Consider the following 19381-nt stretch of genomic DNA (forward strand, 5'->3'; position numbering starts at 1 on the left):
AAAAAGTGTATTTGTATTTTCTAAATTAATGAAAATTGGACCAAAGATGAGAATTTATTAATGTTTTTATTTTAAAGGTAAAATATGTCATTTTGAAAAAAAAAAAAAAGTGGAAAATAGTTTTTTTTTTTTTTTCCAATTTCAAATAAATACAATAATAATTGTAAGATGTTGGGTTTTAAAATTCATCTTTTCATTACAAAGGTGCTTGTCTGGATTCCATCTAACCAATCAATGTCTTGTCGAAATTGTGAATTTATGACTGGGTTGGGATAGTGAGCTGTGGATTCTTCTCATAATATTGGCTATCTCACCTAAAATTTCACTTTTGGGGTTTTGCATTTAAATGTTTTCCATTGCATTAATTCGACAATTTTGGTTTTATAAAAAAAAAAAAAAAGGGCAATAAATTATCACATTAATTAATTATCCAAAATCTTGATGAAAATATCATTAGTGATCAACTCATCATATCATCTATTAACAAAAAAACAAGATGCAAAATAGCATGGAATTTATTATATATACTTTTAAGAACAATGAATAATAATAATAATATCATTCAAGATATTAACTAAATAATAAAAAATTATATACACAAATATTTAAATATATAAATAATAAATAATTAAATAATTTTTAAATTAATAATAAAATAATATATAATAAAATTGAGAATAATGAGATATACTAGATTATATTACAGGATATAAATAGATAAAATTTTATTATTTATTTTTTAAAATAGTATGATTTATGGTAATTATATACATGATTATGTAATAAAAGGAAACACAACGTGTAGTAAAACAAAATAAATCCCAACACATTCACCCAAATAACAGGAGGTTCACCTTGTTAATGTTCCACTCAAACAAAAGTTTCAATTTTCAAAGGACTTTGATTTGAGGCGCCAACTCTAAAATGAAATCCCCCTCAAGAAAACCCTATTGAGCCAGTCAGTGTTTAAGAAGAAAAGAATTTTTCTTTTCTATTTGAACAATAAGCGGTCGATTTCTTACTTGAGTCGAGCCCCACTGTGTCAGTTTCTTTTCAGAACCCTTAATGGCATACCGTCTTTGCTTCCCATCTGAACAACCTTTTCAAACTCAATAAATGTCGCTGCTGTTCTTCATTAAAGTTTCAAATTTGAATGATTTTGTGTGTTTGATGGATGAGATGGGAATGCGGGTATTGCTGCGAAGTGAGTTTTGATTGGTGGGTAGTTTTTTATTTTGTTTTGGTTTGATTAAGAATGGCTGAAATGAGAAACAAGCTTCAGTTGAAGAGAGAGCTGACACAGATAAAGAAAGCATCCAGGGTTTTGCGTGATCCGGGGACAACTTCATCGTGGAAGTCACCTTTGAGTTCGTCCAGATCTATAGCAGCAGTAGCAGCAGCAGCAGCAGCAGCAGCTTCGGGGTCTGGTTCTTCTGGTTGGAAGAACAACAAGCAATTGGTTGATGAAAACACCAATGTGAATATGAATGGGAGTGTGAGAGAGAAGAAGGTGTTCTTGTATAATTGGAAGAATCACAAGTCCTCAAGTGAAGCAAGTGCAATTGCGAGAAAGGATGAAGACGATGATTATGTTGACGAGGATGATGAGCGTGAAGGGTCTTCTTCTGTCATTAAGAGTTTTGATGATAGTTGCAGTGATGCAAGAAATGGTGGTGGTGGTGGTGGGGACATTGATTCAAAGAGTGATACTTTTTTGGGTGATAAAAGGTCTTCTTCTATGATTTTGAGATGTAGAGATGCAAATCTTGCCTCGTTGGCAACTCCATCTATGAGAAGAGCTCTGGGAGCCAAGACGAAGAGTAAGTTAATCAATTCCCATTTAGATTCTTTATCTAGATATCATAAAAAACAACTGGTTCTTGCTAGGAATTCAGTTCATTCTAAATTAAGATTGCGAGCAGTTCATCCTTCGATGACATTAGGTTTAGGCAGACATGATTCTGTTGAGCAATCTGATGATACTGAAGACTATTGTAATTCGGAAGATTTACGCAAATATTTGGGGGCTTCCCCATTGCTTTTAAAACTCAAGCATAAGAATTGGTCACATTCATCGCCTAAATTTTTGAGAAATAGCGGGAAAGACGACTCTTCCTATTCCTATAGTACACCTGCATTGTCAACTAGTTCTTATAATAGGTATGTTAATCAAAATCCAAGCAGGATTGGATTTTGGGATGCCACAACAGCATCAGTGAATGATAATGATGATGAAGTGGATGATCATTTCGATTTTCCGGGTCGCCAAGGATGTGGGATTCCTTGCTATTGGTCTAAGAGGACGCCGAAACATAGAGGGGTCTGTGGGAGTTGTTGCTCTCCTTCCCTTTCAGATACTTTACGGAGGAAAGGGAGTAGCATATTCTGTGGGAGTCAGAGTATGCGTCATGGAAGAAGACGTTCGTCATCCATTTCTAATAAACGGAGAATGGCTTCTAGAAGCGCTCAAGGTATTCTGCCGTTACTTACCAACAGTGGTGATGGGAGCACAGGGTCATCCATAGGAACTGGGCGTAGTGATGATGAGCTCTCAACAAACTATGGGGAGCTTGATTTGGAAGCTTTAAGTAGACTGGATGGAAGGAGGTGGTCATCAAGCTGTAGGAGTCAAGATGGGCATGAGATTGTGGCTCTAAATGGAGAAGAGGATGGTACACTGGAAAACATAAGGAGTCTAAGCCAGAAGTATAAGCCAATGTTCTTTGATGAACTGATTGGGCAGAATATTGTGGTTCAATCACTTGCAAATGCTGTTTCAAGGGGAAGAATTGCTCCTGTTTATCTATTTCAAGGCCCTCGAGGGACTGGGAAAACATCAACAGCTAAGATCTTTGCTGCATCTCTAAATTGTCTGGCTACTGAAGAAACAAAGCCATGTGGGTTTTGTAGAGAATGCTCTGATTTCATGTCCAGAAAAAGCAGGGATTTCTTTGAAGTTGATGGCACTAATAAGAAAGGAGTTGACAGAGTTAGGTACCTTTTAAAAAACCTGTCAATTGAATCCCCATTAGCCTCTTCACGGTATAGGGTTTTTGTTATCGATGAGTGTCACTTGTTGCCCTCTAAGACATGGCTGGCATTTCTCAAATTTCTCGAAGAACCATTGCAGCGAGTTGTGTTCATATTCATAACAACCGATATTGACAATGTGCCCCGTACCATACAGTCACGGTGTCAGAAGTACTATTTCAACAAAATAAAAGATGGTGAGATTGTAAACAGGTTGAGGAAAATTTCTGCTGAAGAGAATCTGGATGTTGAATTAGATGCATTGAATTTGATTGCTTTGAATGCTGATGGTTCTCTTCGAGATGCAGAAACAATGTTAGATCAGCTGAGTTTGCTGGGAAAAAGAATAACTACATCTCTTGTAAACGAACTTGTGAGTATCTCAACATTCCTCTTTTAACACGTTTTGCTTCAGCTTTTGTTTTTGCCTTTACTGCAAAAGATCATTTGAAGAACAATAACTTTATGAGGAAAAACAACTCCTCTCATGAAAATGCTTTTCTTTTCATGGCCATTTAGTTGTACAGATAAATGGAATGAACTTTGTAACCTGCTGTCTTCTCTGCAGGTTGGGGTCGTTTCAGATGATAAGTTACTGGAACTTTTGGAATTGGCAATGTCATCAGACACTGCTGAGACAGTAAAAAGAGCCAGAGAGTTGATGGACTCCGGAGTCGATCCGATGGTTTTGACGTCTCAACTGGCAAGCCTTATAATGGATATCATTGCTGGAACTTACAATATCGGAGGAAGGAGTTGTGAGTATCATCTGTTTAATCTATTTTGCTAAGGCAAACTCTCAAGAGATAGCTAATTCATACTATAATAGGATTAATCTGTTGTGTTTGAGATGGCATTTGAAACAATTTATATGAGGTAATATGGAATTACCATGAACAACAGGATATCATTATTCTCATGAACCCATAACCGGCATTCAGACGAGAAATATTTGATTCAGTCTAAGTTTTAGGGATTCAAGTGTTCATTAACATTGCTTTCAAAACGTAGGATTTTTGGCAATAATTTTATATATTGTATTAACAGTACTCACCTTCCATTGGTGCTGCACAATTTGCTGTATTTTGGATTTAGCCTTGATTGGAAAATGACACTTCTGATGTAATTTAAACCACCAACATTAAAGAGTCATGCTCTGCTGCAAAATTACATATATATTTTAGTGCTGCTGAAGGTTCTTTCATTCTCAACTCAATTGAGGTTTTCTTAACTTTTTCATGATGTTCCATTTGTGAATCTCAGAAAAAAGGATAAGATCTCTACTCATTTTATCCTTTTTGGGAACTCCTTGAGTTTGCTAACTTGTCTCTATTTTAATGCCTGTACATGGTGGTATAGTACTGATTTGAATCTTTGGTGTCATTTTCCAGTAACTGAAGTGGAGTTAGAGAGATTAAAGCATGCTTTGAAGCTTCTTTCAGAGGCCGAGAAACAGCTAAGGGTTTCAAGTGAACGCTCGACATGGTTCACAGCAACTTTATTGCAGCTTGGTTTAATGCCTTCTCCAGAACTCTCCCTGTCAGGTAGCAGCAGGCGGCAGAGCTCTAAAACAACCGAGGAAGATCCTTCAAGTGCTTCAAGAGAAGCTACTGTTCACCAGTGGAAATTGGGTGGTGCTCAATATATGCATCGTGATTCAGCTTCTCCTGCTTCTGTACATGAACTATTAAATGGAAATAGCATTCATCAGGGGGAATTATTTTCATGGATTGATGGTCATAATTCTTATTCCAAGCCATCACATAGCCAATTGAAGGACTCTGGTGCCTTAGCTGCTTCAAATGATAATGGCACGGTTGGCAATATGATTATTACATGCAGAAATTCAGAAAAGCTTAGAGATATCTGGGCAAAGTGTATTGAAAGGTGCCACTCAAAGACACTGAAGCAGCTACTGCGAGCCCATGGAAAGCTTTTGTCTATCTCTGAAGTTGAAGGTAAGCCCATAACTATTAAATTACAAAAAAGCAGAACTTACTATGCAGATGTATGTATGTATTCATAATCATTATTATTTTTATTGTGATTAAATCCATTTCTCTTAAACCTCAAGTAGCCGCCTAGGTGCTTCCAAGCAAATTTTGATAGAAAGATATGCGTTTGGTCTAGAGATTTTATGTATCGGTGAAAGCATAGTAGTTCTGTTGTCTATGAAATCACTATCTAGTAAGTTATTTTAGTTCTTTAGAGAACTAAATTGAAACGGGTTCTGGCTAAAATACCACCTGTGTATTGTTAACTGTTCCCTGTGGAGAAAACTTGTCATCAAGCTTATTATCTGGGGCAATACCCTCTTAGTTTGTCCCATCATTCTAAACGGCTTGATGGTTGAAATGCAACTTTTTACTGTCATATAATGTGTTACATAGTTCAAATCAGCAAAGCTGCAGGTAGTGTTGTGCAAGAAATAAATCTTGAAGGACAATATTATTTATAGTTCTCAAAGTTTAATAAACACTTGGGCTACAATTTTTTGCAAGGATTTACACATCTGACTGTCAAAGGATTTTGTTGTCGATTGTAGATTTCATTTCTTTTTCCATTTCTGATTCCCTTATAATGGTTCTCCTTGCAGGTGTTTTTGTTGCCTTTGTCGCATTTGGGGACTCGGCTATTAAATCTAGAGTAGAAAGATTTTTGAGCAGTATCACCAATTCAATTGAATTTGTTCTGAGACGAAATGTGGAGGTTAGAATAATCCTTTTCCCAGATGATGAGGTTTCTTTAAATGGTGGAATTTTGAATGATTTACCAAAAGGTCTGAAGCAGACACAAAAAGCTGCAGCAGTTGAGAGAGAAAGAAAGGCAGTTTGTTCAAATGCAAACAATAAATATTCTCTTTCAGACTTACAACTGATGCCCCACAAGTTATCCAGAGGAAATTTTGATGAGTTGGGATCAGAAGATTATTCTAATTGTTCCCCATTTCAGGCTGGAACCTTTCAATCTACCAGTAGATCATTGGAATTGCTGGCTGAGGGCAATTCTGGACTTATTGGTACAAAAGAGAGACCGGAGATTCCAATGCAGAGAATAGAATCCATTATCTGTGAGCAGAGGTTAGAAACTGCTTGGTTACAGGCTGCAGAGAAAGGCACATCTGAATCGTTGAGTCATTTGAGACCTGAGAAGAATCAAGTACTGCCTCAGGAGGGTATCTATATACAAAATCATATAGAATCCATTCTTTCATCAGGATTGCCGTCAAAGCAATGGGAAGATCAACTAAATCAGGAACTCAGAGCATTGAAGCTTGAAGATGAAAGAGTGCTTCAAAAAGACCAGAATGGTAAAAGGGGTGATCATTATCCTATGTCACCAAGCTTATTGCATGAAAGCAACTTTATGGGCAATTTCAGCAAAGAGAGCCTGTAAGTCTTTCACTGTTCTATACACTAACTGAACTCTTTTCTTTTTTTTTTGTTATCCTCTGCAAAGTTCTTTAGGCCTCAAATGATTGGAATCACTTATGTCTAGTAATTGACAACAGTTAGCTTCCTTGAAAGCTTGTTGAACTACTTAATTGTTTGTTTCAAATGTCTGGTTTCATTCTAGCTTCTTGGTTACATTTTTGCATAACACCATGGATTAGTGTTCCATGTACGGTGGAAATTTCTCCCAAATGCTTAACAGCCTTGGGAGACATGTAAGTTTTAGGAAAAATATTTCTAATGCCATCCGAACTAATTGTTCCTGGTGTTCATGACATGGTCTTTTTATTTAGATTTTAAATTTTAAAAAAATTAACTTGTCAAAAGATGGTAGTCATCAGTTTATCACTTAGGCTGTATTCAGTTTATGTTAAATCCTGGTGTTTCTACTAGGGGATATGAATCAGGGTCAGCAGCTGGAGGTTGCAGTGGACTTTTCTGTTGGAATAATGGCAAAACTCATAAGAGGGGAAAGGTATGCCATCCCTACCCCTATAATTCACTCCTTAGTGCTTTGAATAGCTTTAAGAATGTGTTATTGCTGTTTGTGGATTAATAGGTCAAAGGAACCTTAGTTCGAGCACGCAAAAGTGGGCGGTTTTCATTATTTGGTGACTGTGCAAAGGGAAAGAAAAGTGAGAGCAGACTCAGAAGATAAATGGGAAGTTTCAATGGTTCGGAGTCAAAGGCCTTTTTGTTCCATTACCTATATATAATAGTTTTCTGTGTATTTATTTTCTATCTAAGTCATTCTTCAAGAAATGGAAAGCTTATGTGGTTGGACTTCTGCATATCTTAAGTCCAGCCAATTCTCGTGCAATGAAAAACACAAATGTGGAGTTTAGCTGAATATACAAATGAGAACTTTATTGGGGCATTTGGGGTTGCTTTGAAAGGGTGGTGTAGAATTTCATTTTTTGGAACGATAAGAGACTGTTCATGCAGAATTGTAATACTCGGGAGGCTTATCTGGCACTTGTTGCTTAGATCTCTATGTGGGCTACTAGAAGTTGAATTTTTTTGGTTTCATAACATTTATTTACCAGTTATGCTTGTGAATATTACTAAAATGTATACCACATCATCATATGGATTTTGACTGAAAATTGCATGGATGGCGTGGTAGAAATCTTTTTACTTCAGACTTTTCCTGAAATTACTCATCTGGCATTACTTATATCTGTGCTGATGCTTGAATGGACTTTACTATCAAAACAGAAATAAAAGAATGCATATGTGCAATAAAATGATCAGTAGGACTGCAGAGTGCTGCAAACGGATTTGCATTGAGATCCAAGCTTTTAATGAATTTCTCTCTTTTATTCCCCTTCAAACTTCTTATTACATTTTTTCTCTATGATTGCCCAGCGAGAATTTTGCACAGATGTATCCTAATACAAGGCTTACGGTTTCGAAATTATTCTAACATGTAATTCAAACTGAATGGGAAAGTGAATATGAAAAGATAGTGGACTAAACTTTATTTGCAGGCTCCAAGTTCATATTCAATATTCTTTCTGCAAGTAACAAATCATCAGGGGTTGTAACCTGCAGGCCGGAAATAGGTGAAATAGAAGTGATTACTTTTCTCATGCATAGAATGAATTGATATATGTTTTTGTGACTATGTATAGAAGTGAGCTCCTTACCTTGATGTTTGTGTAGGATCCTTCAGTGATGTATACAGGATGCTTAAGATGCTCTATGATTGACACATCATCAGTGACTTCAAGACCTTCCCTGTAATCAAGTAGAAAGCTAAGAACTTATTTTCTGTTTAGGATATGATTGTAGAATCCCTAAATTTCCATTTAGAGCTATTATTTCCAGGTATAAATTTAATGAAATGAGTTTCACTAGCAGTTTGAACAGGGAAACTAAGAATCATTAGTACCTATTAACAAGTTCGAAACCTTTTTTAAGCAATTCAGGTTTAATCACCTGCAAAAAAGATTTGACAGAAATTACCAAAAAAGACATATCGGATATTTTGAATTATGATGCATGCAACAAGAATATTAATAAGCTATTATTTCTTTCAATAGCAAACCTGAGGAGTTTGAATTTCCCAAAGTGTTTTCCGGTCTAGGGTTCTGACTACAAAAGATTCATTGTTTGCCTGTGTATGGACCAAAAAATGAATTTCTTATCACTAATAATAACAATGATTCGAACAAAATTTAAACATTACACTGTATCACCAGAATGCTTAAATTATGGATCAAAGGAGATCAATCTAAGATGATGAGACATTCTATAAAATATATGTTGCATTAAGTATCGTCCAGTTTGTATGATGGTATATCACAGGGCTGAAGGAAAAGAAAAAAATTTCTTGTCTAGCAGATTTCACATTTCATGGAAATCAGAACAAAAAGAAGAGTGTGACATTAACCAGCCAAACTTACCAGCAGCCCCCAAAATTCTGTGACATCAACAAGATTCAAAGATTAATAGGTACCTCTTTAATTGTAGCTTTGGCAGGAACACCAAGTACAGCTGCTCCAATCAGCCAACCATCCTTAAGGACCTAGTAAGCAGTTCATGAACACAATAAGCCTCTTACAGGTAATGTCATTTAGGGACAAAGATCAAATAGTACCAACCTGTCCAACATAACTATCTCTTTTTTATCACTTTCGCTTTACAATTTAAAATGTAAATTAACAATTAAATTAGCATGTAAAACTGCAAAAAATCTGAAAACAACTCAAGCGTTAGTGTTCCCATGCATACCTTTTCTACATCCCCAGCTGTTACCAGAGGTCTTGCAGAATCATGGATGCAAACAAGCTCAGAATTTGAATCAATTGCCTGGAAACAAAAGTATCATATGTTGGTTTGAACATATTTTATCATCAAGAATGATCATGTCTATATCAGCCACTAACAGCACATCAAGCAACAGAAAAAAAATGAGTATGATAATATGATCAAACTACAGAGTATTGGCCAGCCATTGATAGCCTCTGGATATAATGAGATCATCAGAAGCCCTTCACAAATAAAAATATTGAACTGACATTTGAGATAAATAAGTAGAACAGGTGTACTGCTCTCAAATTTTAGATTAGGAGACATTCCGTTCATCCAACTGATACATCACATGATCATGGAAAATTTAGTCTACAAAGACGATCAAAAAACAAACTTCTCTTAATCAATGAGCATCATTCATGCACCTGAAATCCACTATGAACAGAATCCTGCCTCTCCTTCCCCGGCAGTGTGAATTTAAGGTCTACACTGATTTTTTCTTTGGAATCTAAGAAGAAAACCAAGAAATTAGTATAAGTAACTGCAGCCGTACACCTACTAACTCAAAGCAACATTACAAAGTGGAATATAAACTTGTCTAAGCATGCATATATACAGAAGTGTGCAGTGGGCTCAAGGGGGAGTATATATATACACACACGATAAAAGACAGAGATGAAACCTGCAAAGACATCTTGGTAGGATGGATCACAAACTACAACAATTTCCTTCACTTCAGGCAAGCGTGAGAAAGTGTAGAAACTAGACAGAAAAAGCAAAAAATAAAGCATGTATCAGTTTCAGCATAAAATGAACTACATTTCCTAGGGTTCACCTATATGCCAAGGACATCTCTAGCACATGCAACATTGATCCATGAACCAAATTAGGAACATTGAGTTAACAAAGTAATGTCACTTCTATGCTAGATCCCATGCCAATGTTCCCAGTCATGACACCTCTCACACCTTATTTATTCTTCACCTTAGTTATTCTTCCTACTAACTATAACTAACATAATATTTATTATAATCAAGTGGCATAAGACTAATGCATCAATTTAATGTTCTATTTCTGCTGGTTATAAAACATTATATCTGTTTTATGATCAGAACAGATCGTCAATATCCTCTTTAACCATACATTGCATCACAATTTGCTGGTCTGTTTTATGATTGCAGGATTTTTGGTTACCGTCTTCAGCAAGAATGTAGATAACACAAGGCAAAATGTTCCCAAATGTAAAAATGTAGTATAGTTGGTTCAATTTATTGCCATTTACCTATACAAAGCAATTGGTTGTCCCAAGAGTGGTAGATACTGCTTTGGCATGCTTGCCTATTTGAACAAACATAACAAAACCATCATCTGGAAGACCATAGATAATGAAGTAGATGAAAAACTTAAGCATATAATATGCATAAGCATACTATTGTGCAAAACTTATGGAAACACCAAAATATTAATGCATGAATAAAGTACATAACAACATCAAAACAAAATGATAACAATTAACACATGAACATGCAGCTCTTGATACTGGTAGAATACCAAAATATTAGTGAATGTTTTGATAGGTAACTCTGATGAGAAAGGAAAAACAAATGAATCTAGAAAGTATAATTCAACAGCTTATCAAGTGAGGTCATGTGAAAGCTTAATCCATCAGCATTGCATAATCATGATTATATTAAAAAGAGTGCATTGACCGAATAACTGTGACTTACAAGATAACTTCTCCTTTGTTGGTTGCTATAACCAACCATCCTACAATGCATGAAATACCACTTTATAAGAAAGCAATTTCCAAACAATGTAAGAGGAAATGGTTACGGAATATGGCCATTGTATTCAAATAAGACTTAGGATAAGAAGTGAACAAATGAAAATAACATGTCTGTAGAAAATTAGTAATAGCCCGAGCATTAAATTCATACATGCGATCAAAAATCAAAGAACAATATGATATTTGGATGATATGCCAAATGTTAAAACACCCTCGTCTTCATGTAATACAAGAATAACTATTCAAACAATGTGAGACTTACAGCCATTCTCTTGCCCTTCCCCCCAGCCAAAAGAATAACTGAGACACTTTTCTCTTTCACAACAACAGAACTCTGTCACATAAAAGCACAACAAAAATTACTCAATATATAAAACATAATCTAAGCATTATCTGAAAATTATAGTTTATATATAAATGGTTTTAAGTAACTAAAACATCGCTACACAAGTACTGTAGCAAAACCCCGTTATCTATGACACAATTAATCCTGCAAAAGAAGTAAACAAACCAGACCCACATCGCACATACGCTTCTAATTGCAATAAAACTAATCAAAATAAACTAATCCCACTTACATTATCAAGCTTTGCAGAACAACAAATCCTGGATGAGGCAATTCTGGCCTTCCTTGGTAAACCAAAGATTTGATTTTTATGACCTGAAACAACACCAAAATCAATAAAAATCAAATACGTCACAACACACAAAGTACAGAATCCTCGTTTAAAGGGAAGCACCAGTTTTGGTGAGCATTCGATGAGTGTCTGGAATGAGAGAAAGAGATGGAGGAGTCAAGTTGAGTAGAAGAAGCCCCATGTTCTTGGATTGTTTGTGAGCCTAACTCACTCACTCAGTAAGTCAGACAGTGAAATAAGTATGAAAATTGAAATGTGGAGGGTATTCAGAACTAGAAGGTGTTGATTTTGTGGAGAATCCGACAAAACATAAGGATCATGTTTACATGTACATGTAAAAACGAAGACGTGTGACATGTTTATTTACCGAAAATTCCTTTTTGAATTTATAAATGTTTTTTTTCAATAAAACTCGTATTTTTCTCTTTTCTTCAAAATATTCTCTCTCTGTATGTATAAGTTAGATATACCGATGTTTTTAAAATTGGATTGATGATTAAATTAATTATCTTATTAATTTATGATTTAATCAATTCAATCAGAGAATAATAAAAAAATAATTAAATTATTAAAAAATCAATAAAACTATGTATACCTATTTTTGATACATAATTTGTGTACACAGATAAGGTGTTATTATGTGATTAGATGTTTCTTTATCATATGATGACACGTTTTAAAACCACCTAATTACATGATGACACATCATTGTGTACATAAATTGTGTACCAAAAATGGGTACACATAACATTACTCTTAAAAAATAAATAAAATTTAAAAAAGTTTAAAAGTTCAATCCAATCAAATTTGAATTTTGATCAATTTATTCAGTCAAACACAATTTTTGATTAGATTCAACTGAATCAATAGTAAAATCAATTTTTTATAGTAATCAGACCAGACTTAAAGTCAGTTTCTGGTTTAACCAATTTATCTGATTCAATTTTTAAATCATTGAGATAACTATAATATTTTAGTATGAAAATGAGCCAGTTATTTATAAAAGAGGAAAAGAGTTTTTTTATTAATTAAAAGTTGTTAATACGGTTGATAATGAGTTTGCATTTTAAATAAAAAGGTTAAGTTTGGTTTTAAAATGGACAATTTACTCTTAGCAACAAAGTCTTACTAAGTAATTGACTCATTATCTTATCGCATTCATTTCATTACAACTCCTCTTTGATGTTTTAACCATATCATGTTAGCCTGACAATGGCCATATCAACCATAAGCTTAAAAAACTTGATTTGGGTTTCAATAAGTAAAATTTTAGTTCGTGTTAAAATCTATTTTTAAGATAGATTATGTTAGGGTCTACAAGAAAGGGCCATGAGCTCCCTTAGAATGGCCTCAAAAATTTTATAAATTATAAATATATATATATCTTTAATAAAGAATATATTAAAGATTCATTTTTGGTGGGTTGATCTTGAAAAACCCATCAAAATAGATTTACATAATAAAAGTATAGATTATATCTTTAAGTCGACACAATTTGCAAGACTCATTTTTTGATGGGTTATAACCTATCGTATAACTATCATGCTAAATTAGGTTTGATCAAATTCATAATATGTTTACTTTATTATTATATGTTAAAGTTTAAGATCCTCTCTTAAAACCAAACTATATTACATGTTAGTTGAGAATTCACTAAGATATGAATATATAACTAAATTAAATAGGAGGAAAGTCATCCCTTTTGTTGCTTAAAAAAAAAAATTATCTCTTTTGTTAGGTATGAGAAAAGATGAAGGTCCCTATCACATAATAGGTGATATTTTTTAGTTGAAGGTTAAAAGATAATTTTATTAATCTCTTCTTTCTATACCCAAAATAAAAGGAGTTTGTTACGTTGATATTGCACGAATGACCTAATATATTTTTAAGGATAGGGTTTTGACTTGGCTGAGGGGAGGCTATGAGTGATGTTAGCATGAAGGTAATTTTCACATACATTTGAGAGAAAGTTAATGGGTTTATTTGTGAGTAGTATTGACCGATGACTTAATATGTAGTAAATGAAAGATTGCAATGGTGGACTTGAGCTGAGGCTTTTGGATTTGTTATCGGCCAAACGACTATTTCCCACCCAAGGTTTAGCGTTTTCTCAAATGTACCCCCTTTAACTATGGAAACACCAAACACCCACCCATGGTCGGTTAGATTTAACCAAACCCTAACGGTGATAGGGGTAAAATCGTCATTTTTGCTATAATATTAAAAATAAACTAAAATAGAATCTAATTTTGCCCCCCTAAACTTTAAAAACTAAAATTTTCCCCCAGCCTAAGTTTTAAAAAATCGCAGTTTCACCCTAGGGTTTGGTTTTGAAATCTCCGGCGACCGTTCCGGCTCCGTTGCCGACGGTCTCTCCCTCCAGAAGCAGCCTCTCCTTCCGGCGAATACTTTCCTCCCATTTGGAGGCTCCATCGGCGTCGAAAACGGGAAGAGAGACGAAGAACTTCGTCGGGGAAGACGAAGTTCTTCGTCTCCTCAGACGAAGACGAAGCTGTCGTCTTCGTCTGGGAAGACGATCGTCTTCCCAGTGGGAGGATGATCGTCTTCCCAGACGAAGACGACGGCTTCGTCTTCGTCTGGGGAGACGAAGAACTTCGTCTTCCCCGACGAAGTTCTTCGTCTCTCTTCCCGTTTCCGACGCCGATGGAGCCTCCAAATGGGAGGAAAGTATTCGCCGGAAGGAGAGGCTGCTTCGGGAGGGAGAGACTGTCGGCAACGGAGCCGGAACGGTCGCCGGAGATTTCAAAACCAAACCCTAGGGTGAAACTGCGATTTTTTAAAACTTAGGCTGAGGGAAAATTTTAGTTTTTAAAGTTTAGGGGGGTAAAAAGAGATAAAATTTTTAGGCGTTAGGGTTTGGTTAAATCTAACCGGCCATGGGTGGGTGTTTGGTGTTTCCATAGTTAAAGGGGGTACATTTGAGAAAACGCTAAACCTTGGGTGGGAAATAGTCGTTTGGCCTTTGTTATCCCCGATGATCAAATGTATAACAAGGACAGGATTATTGAGTGTCATCTTTTATGATCGGAGAGACCTATAACATTTTTCAAAGACTAAAGGGCTATTTTATCTCAAGTTTTAGTATATTCTTAAAATCATATTTACGAAGTTTGAAAAATTTAAAATTTTACCTATGAGCTAACTTCTATTTAAAAAAGTAAGGATAAATCATCATTTTATTAATTATATTAAAATGATATAAAATTAATTATTTCTTTCCCCCACAGTTTTAAAAATTAACAAAATTTATTTTTGTCTAAAGTTTTCTAACTTTTAAAAGTAACATTCCTCCCACCCAAAACCTAAGGTTTATTTTCCAAAGACTCTTTGACCAACAAAGAAAGAGCTTCAACCTACCATCTCACTGGCCACCTTCGAAGCTTCCAGATGGCCCATCGAAGAGTAATCTTTGTCGAATCTAGAAGAATCGACTAAGATGCTTATCTTTGTCGATTCCAGAAGAATCGACTAAGATGTTTATCTTTGTCTATTCGTTTGGAATCGACGAAGATTTCGTCGATTCAAACGAATCAACGTGTCTTTGTTGATTCGTTTGGAATTGACAAAAACGCGTCTTTATCACCTCTTCTTTCATCAAAGAGTGAAGATCTGGTGGTCGACGAATAGTGGGTAGAAGCGTTGTCGTTGGTTGTCGAAGATGGTGGCCGAAGAACATATGGAAAATAATCTCTAGGTTTTGGAGGGGGGAAATGTTACTTTTGAAAATTATAAAACTTTAGGTAAGGGTGAAATTGTTAGTTTTTTAATTGTGAGAGAAAAATATAATAAATTTTATATATTTTTAATATAATTAATGAAATAACGATTCTACCCTTACTTTTTTTTAATGGAAATTAGTTTATGAATGGGACTTCAAATTTTTCAAACTCGATGGATGTGACTTTAAGAATCTGCTAAAACTTGGGGGTGAAAGAGTCATTTGGCCTTTTTCAAACCCTAACAAAGATCCTTTAACATGTTTATGTAGTTTGATATTTGTGCTTGGATATAATCAGATAATTGTCTCGCTAAATCAAACATTAAAAAAATAAATAAATAAAAAGACAGAGAGGGGCCGTTCATCAGTTAAGTATCAAAACCAAATTCTATCATAGGATAATCCTATCCTCATCCAAAAACATTTTATCCATTAAATGAAGTATAATTAGCAATATCACTGCTGATACCTAACCAAAACTTCACCAACCAACAAATGACAGAGGTCAGCAAGGAAGCAGTGTGTGTGACTGGAGCCAACGGGTTTATCGGCTCATGGCTGGTCCAGACCCTTCTCACCACCGGCTACACCACCATTCACGCTACCATCTATCCGGGCTCTGACCCATCTCATCTCTTTACTCTCCAATCTGCCTCCAAGGCCAACATCAAAGTCTTCGAGGCTGACATTCTAGATGAGGGGGCAGTTTTAAGGGCAGTGGAGGGTTGCTCAGGGGTCTTCCACGTGGCATCTCCATGTACCTTGGAGGATCCTCAGGACCCACAAAAGGAACTTGTTTTGCCTGCTGTACAAGGTACTCTTAATGTGTTGGAGGCTGCTAAGAAAATCAAGGTGAGGCGTGTGGTGCTCACGAGCTCTATTTCTGCTCTTGTGCCTAACCCCGCTTGGCCTCATAATAAAGTGTTTGATGAGACTTCGTGGACTGACCTTGATTATTGCAAGTCTCGCCAGGTATTTTTATAAACTGGGTAACTGTTGCTTCGATTGATTTTGGCTTAAAGACTTCTTTTTAATGAATAGTGAAAGATGTTTTGATTTTTAAACGTTTTAGTACGATATTGCTGATTATCTTTAAATTGATCTTCTATTTGATTGAGTTTGTGCTCTGTGAAATTACTGAAAGAAGTTAAAGTTCTGATCTTTATGTGTTTTGAAATGAGATTGTTGATTATAATTGGTTTGTCTTGGTGGACGTTTAAATGGGAATTAAGTAGCAATGTGCACCATGTTAGTTATTATCACTCTTCTAAGCTTTTATGTTTTTGGTTTGGTGGCTGCTTAACATGATATCTCTGTCCTGTCATGAGTCTTATTGTGTATCTGCTTTGTCTTCTGGTATCTCTGTTGGATTGGTCTTACTTAAGGAAGGTTGTACTATTGTTTTGTGTTTACCAACTAGCCTAAGTTGAATCACTTTGTTTATACTTTTCGGTATTATGAAAACCACCCTGTTGGATTATAAGCTCTACTTTGTGATAATGATTTATGCATGAACTGAGGTTGTTTTGTGCTGCATTTGTTTTTTGTTGTTTTAACCGTGGCAGAAATGGTACGCTGTGTCAAAGACATTGGCAGAGAAAGTGGCATGGGAATTTGCTGAGAAGAATGGGATTGATGTCGTGGCTATCCACCCGGCTACATGTCTGGGTCCGCTTCTCCAACCTTATTTGAATGCGAGCTGTGCTGTGTTGCAGCAGTTGTTGCAGGGTTCAAAAGATCCTCAAGAGTTTCATTGGTTGGGAGCTGTGCATGTCAAAGATGTTGCAAAGGCGCAAGTGTTGCTGTTTGAATCGCCTGCTGCTTCTGGTAGATATCTTTGCACCAATGGTATCTATCAGTTTAGTGAATTTGCTGAAAGAGTTTCCAAGCTCTTCCCCAAGTTTCCGGTTCACAGGTTTGTGTCTCTTATAACCTTATGCTCTGTATCAAATACAGTGACCTAGTTACTTGTAATACAAATAAAGAACACATGCATTGAAATCTGAAAATTTGTCATTCCCAATATATAATTTAGTGGCTTCTTGATGCAAAGTTTGGTAGTTCTCTTTTTCAACTACTAGAGAATCCCAATCAAATATAATCAGAACAGCTAACATTAAAACTGATTTGTTTGCCTGTGTCCAATGGAGTTTACCTCACTTCTGAATGGTTAGTTGTCACACAACAAAAGATTACTCTTCAGATAAATCTGCCAGATTCAATTATTGTGTGTAGTTTGCATTTGGTATTGGATGCTCTCTATTTGGCCTTGTTGAACAAGCTTTACCTTCTAGATGTGTTCCTAGAGTCCTTTTGAAGCTTTGATGTGTTATAATGCTGGTATGATTTTTTATACTGCTTTTTACAAAGTTAAAGAAGACAAACCTAAAGGTAAAATGTTCCATGTAGTAGTTCTTCATTATATACTCATTACCTGTGTATTACTTGATAATGCAAGGTACTCCACCTACTGTTTGTGTATCGAGTAATTCCTTGTCACCATCGGCTTCCTCTCTAGATTTTTACTGCTGGTGAATAACGAATACGCTATAGTATATTTTAATTTTAAGCTTGATGTGCATTAAATTATTCATGTTTTTACTTTTGCTTCTTGTGGGGCTCTTCATGGTACCAAATTGGATTAATCTTATCATTACTAATCATTGAAAGTATTTTCAACTAATTTGTTGGATTCATCACTTGTCATTCATCATTCTTTGAACTCTTCTCATTCATTAGTAGGATCCTTATATTGTTTGGGATTTTAATAATATTGTCTACCTCATTTGCCTTCATATGCAAAGGAGTTTATGCATCTAATTTTTATGAACAAATAATTTTTTACCTGTTAACCGAATTCTCGGTTTTTACTTGCCTTTTATACATCTTAATTTGTATGAACAAATAATTTTTGTTGGGAGGGTGCATGCCAGTCCTTTGAGAGTATGCCTGCATTGATATTCCTGTTCACTCTTCTAACTTCATATCATTTAGTATTCCAAAATTTATCAAAATTATATCCCAACTTTTGTATATGTTTATCTGGCATTGATGTGTAAATATGAAAGTTTTCTTCTGTTTTGTGATTGACATGAATCATTGTACAGATTTGATGGGGAAACTCATCCAGGTCTGGTTTCCTGCAAAGATGCGGCCAAGAGACTAATGAATCTGGGACTTATTTTCACACCAGTCGAAGATGCTGTTTCTGAGACAGTTGAAAGTCTTGAAGCTAAAGGCTTCCTTGTGCAGAAAATGTCACATTCTTAAGCTATTTCTTCTTTTTTATGTGGGTTGAGGTGAGGGACCTGTGTTTTGATTACCTAAAGTCTCTTTTTGATTCATTTCTCAATGTAACTAGTTGTCAGCAAACAATAAAGACATTTCCATCGTCTGATAAATTAATCACTCTCTTTCATCATTAATCTCTCTTTAAATCTTCTAAAAGGAACTTTTATTCCTTGATCTTATTGTTGCTACTTGAAAAGGGATGAAATAATCTAATCATGAACCTTACTTGTAACATCTGCAATCCTATAAATCAGGATCCTCCTAATGAATGAGAAGAATGATAATGACACATTCTAATCATTAAAATTTAAATAATATGGCTAACACTCTGAAGCATGGCCAACACTCCACGTGAATCATCTACCCAAGCAAAGAGCCTCTCTTTGATCTCCCAAAAAGAAAAATGTGCTTCTATCACTTCACCCCACTTCCTATTGTTTTACTCTCCTCATTACCCTCCCCTCCTAATAGGTGCCCGCGACAGTCTCCTCCTGACTAGGTGTAATCTTTATCATTTATGAACGACACAAAACCATGGAAGATGACACTTGTGTAAGTAGTAGACGCAGAATTTTACTGCTTGTTCATATAAAGAAAAGTTGGGAAAATGTTTAATGATGCAATTAGTGTGTGGTCCAATTAGAGGTGGCTGCAGTAGCTTCACTGCCAAAAGAGATAGCTGCTTGCT

General features: G+C 35.4%; 3 protein-coding genes across 3 annotated transcripts; 2 read left to right on the forward strand and 1 right to left on the reverse strand.

Annotated features, from left to right (window-relative positions):
* Positions 1-837: 837 nt before the first annotated feature.
* LOC123214039 (protein STICHEL) lies at positions 838-7541 on the forward strand. Its single transcript, XM_044633728.1, has 6 exons — positions 838-3403; positions 3599-3788; positions 4422-4988; positions 5627-6422; positions 6876-6957; positions 7042-7541. The coding sequence occupies exons 1-6, from the start codon at positions 1256-1258 to the stop codon at positions 7138-7140; spliced, it is 3882 nt and encodes a 1293-aa protein (XP_044489663.1). The 5' UTR covers positions 838-1255; the 3' UTR covers positions 7141-7541.
* Positions 7542-7781: 240 nt separating this feature from the next.
* LOC123214040 (2-C-methyl-D-erythritol 4-phosphate cytidylyltransferase, chloroplastic) lies at positions 7782-11921 on the reverse strand. The gene is made up of 12 exons (XM_044633729.1): positions 11766-11921; positions 11604-11686; positions 11288-11359; positions 10522-10577; positions 9922-10001; positions 9665-9747; positions 9219-9296; positions 8944-9012; positions 8533-8601; positions 8377-8423; positions 8132-8222; positions 7782-8030 (listed from the first exon to the last, which is right to left on the reverse strand). The coding sequence occupies exons 1-12, from the start codon at positions 11842-11844 to the stop codon at positions 7956-7958; spliced, it is 882 nt and encodes a 293-aa protein (XP_044489664.1). The 5' UTR covers positions 11845-11921; the 3' UTR covers positions 7782-7955.
* Positions 11922-15760: 3839 nt separating this feature from the next.
* On the forward strand, positions 15761-18827 carry LOC123212766 (phenylacetaldehyde reductase). The gene is made up of 3 exons (XM_044631954.1): positions 15761-16374; positions 16968-17317; positions 18510-18827. The coding sequence occupies exons 1-3, from the start codon at positions 15898-15900 to the stop codon at positions 18670-18672; spliced, it is 990 nt and encodes a 329-aa protein (XP_044487889.1). The 5' UTR covers positions 15761-15897; the 3' UTR covers positions 18673-18827.
* The last annotated feature ends 554 nt before the right edge of the window (positions 18828-19381 follow it).

Source organism: Mangifera indica, chromosome 4, assembly GCF_011075055.1.
Source record: "Mangifera indica cultivar Alphonso chromosome 4, CATAS_Mindica_2.1, whole genome shotgun sequence".
Classification (NCBI taxonomy): domain Eukaryota; kingdom Viridiplantae; phylum Streptophyta; class Magnoliopsida; order Sapindales; family Anacardiaceae; genus Mangifera; species Mangifera indica.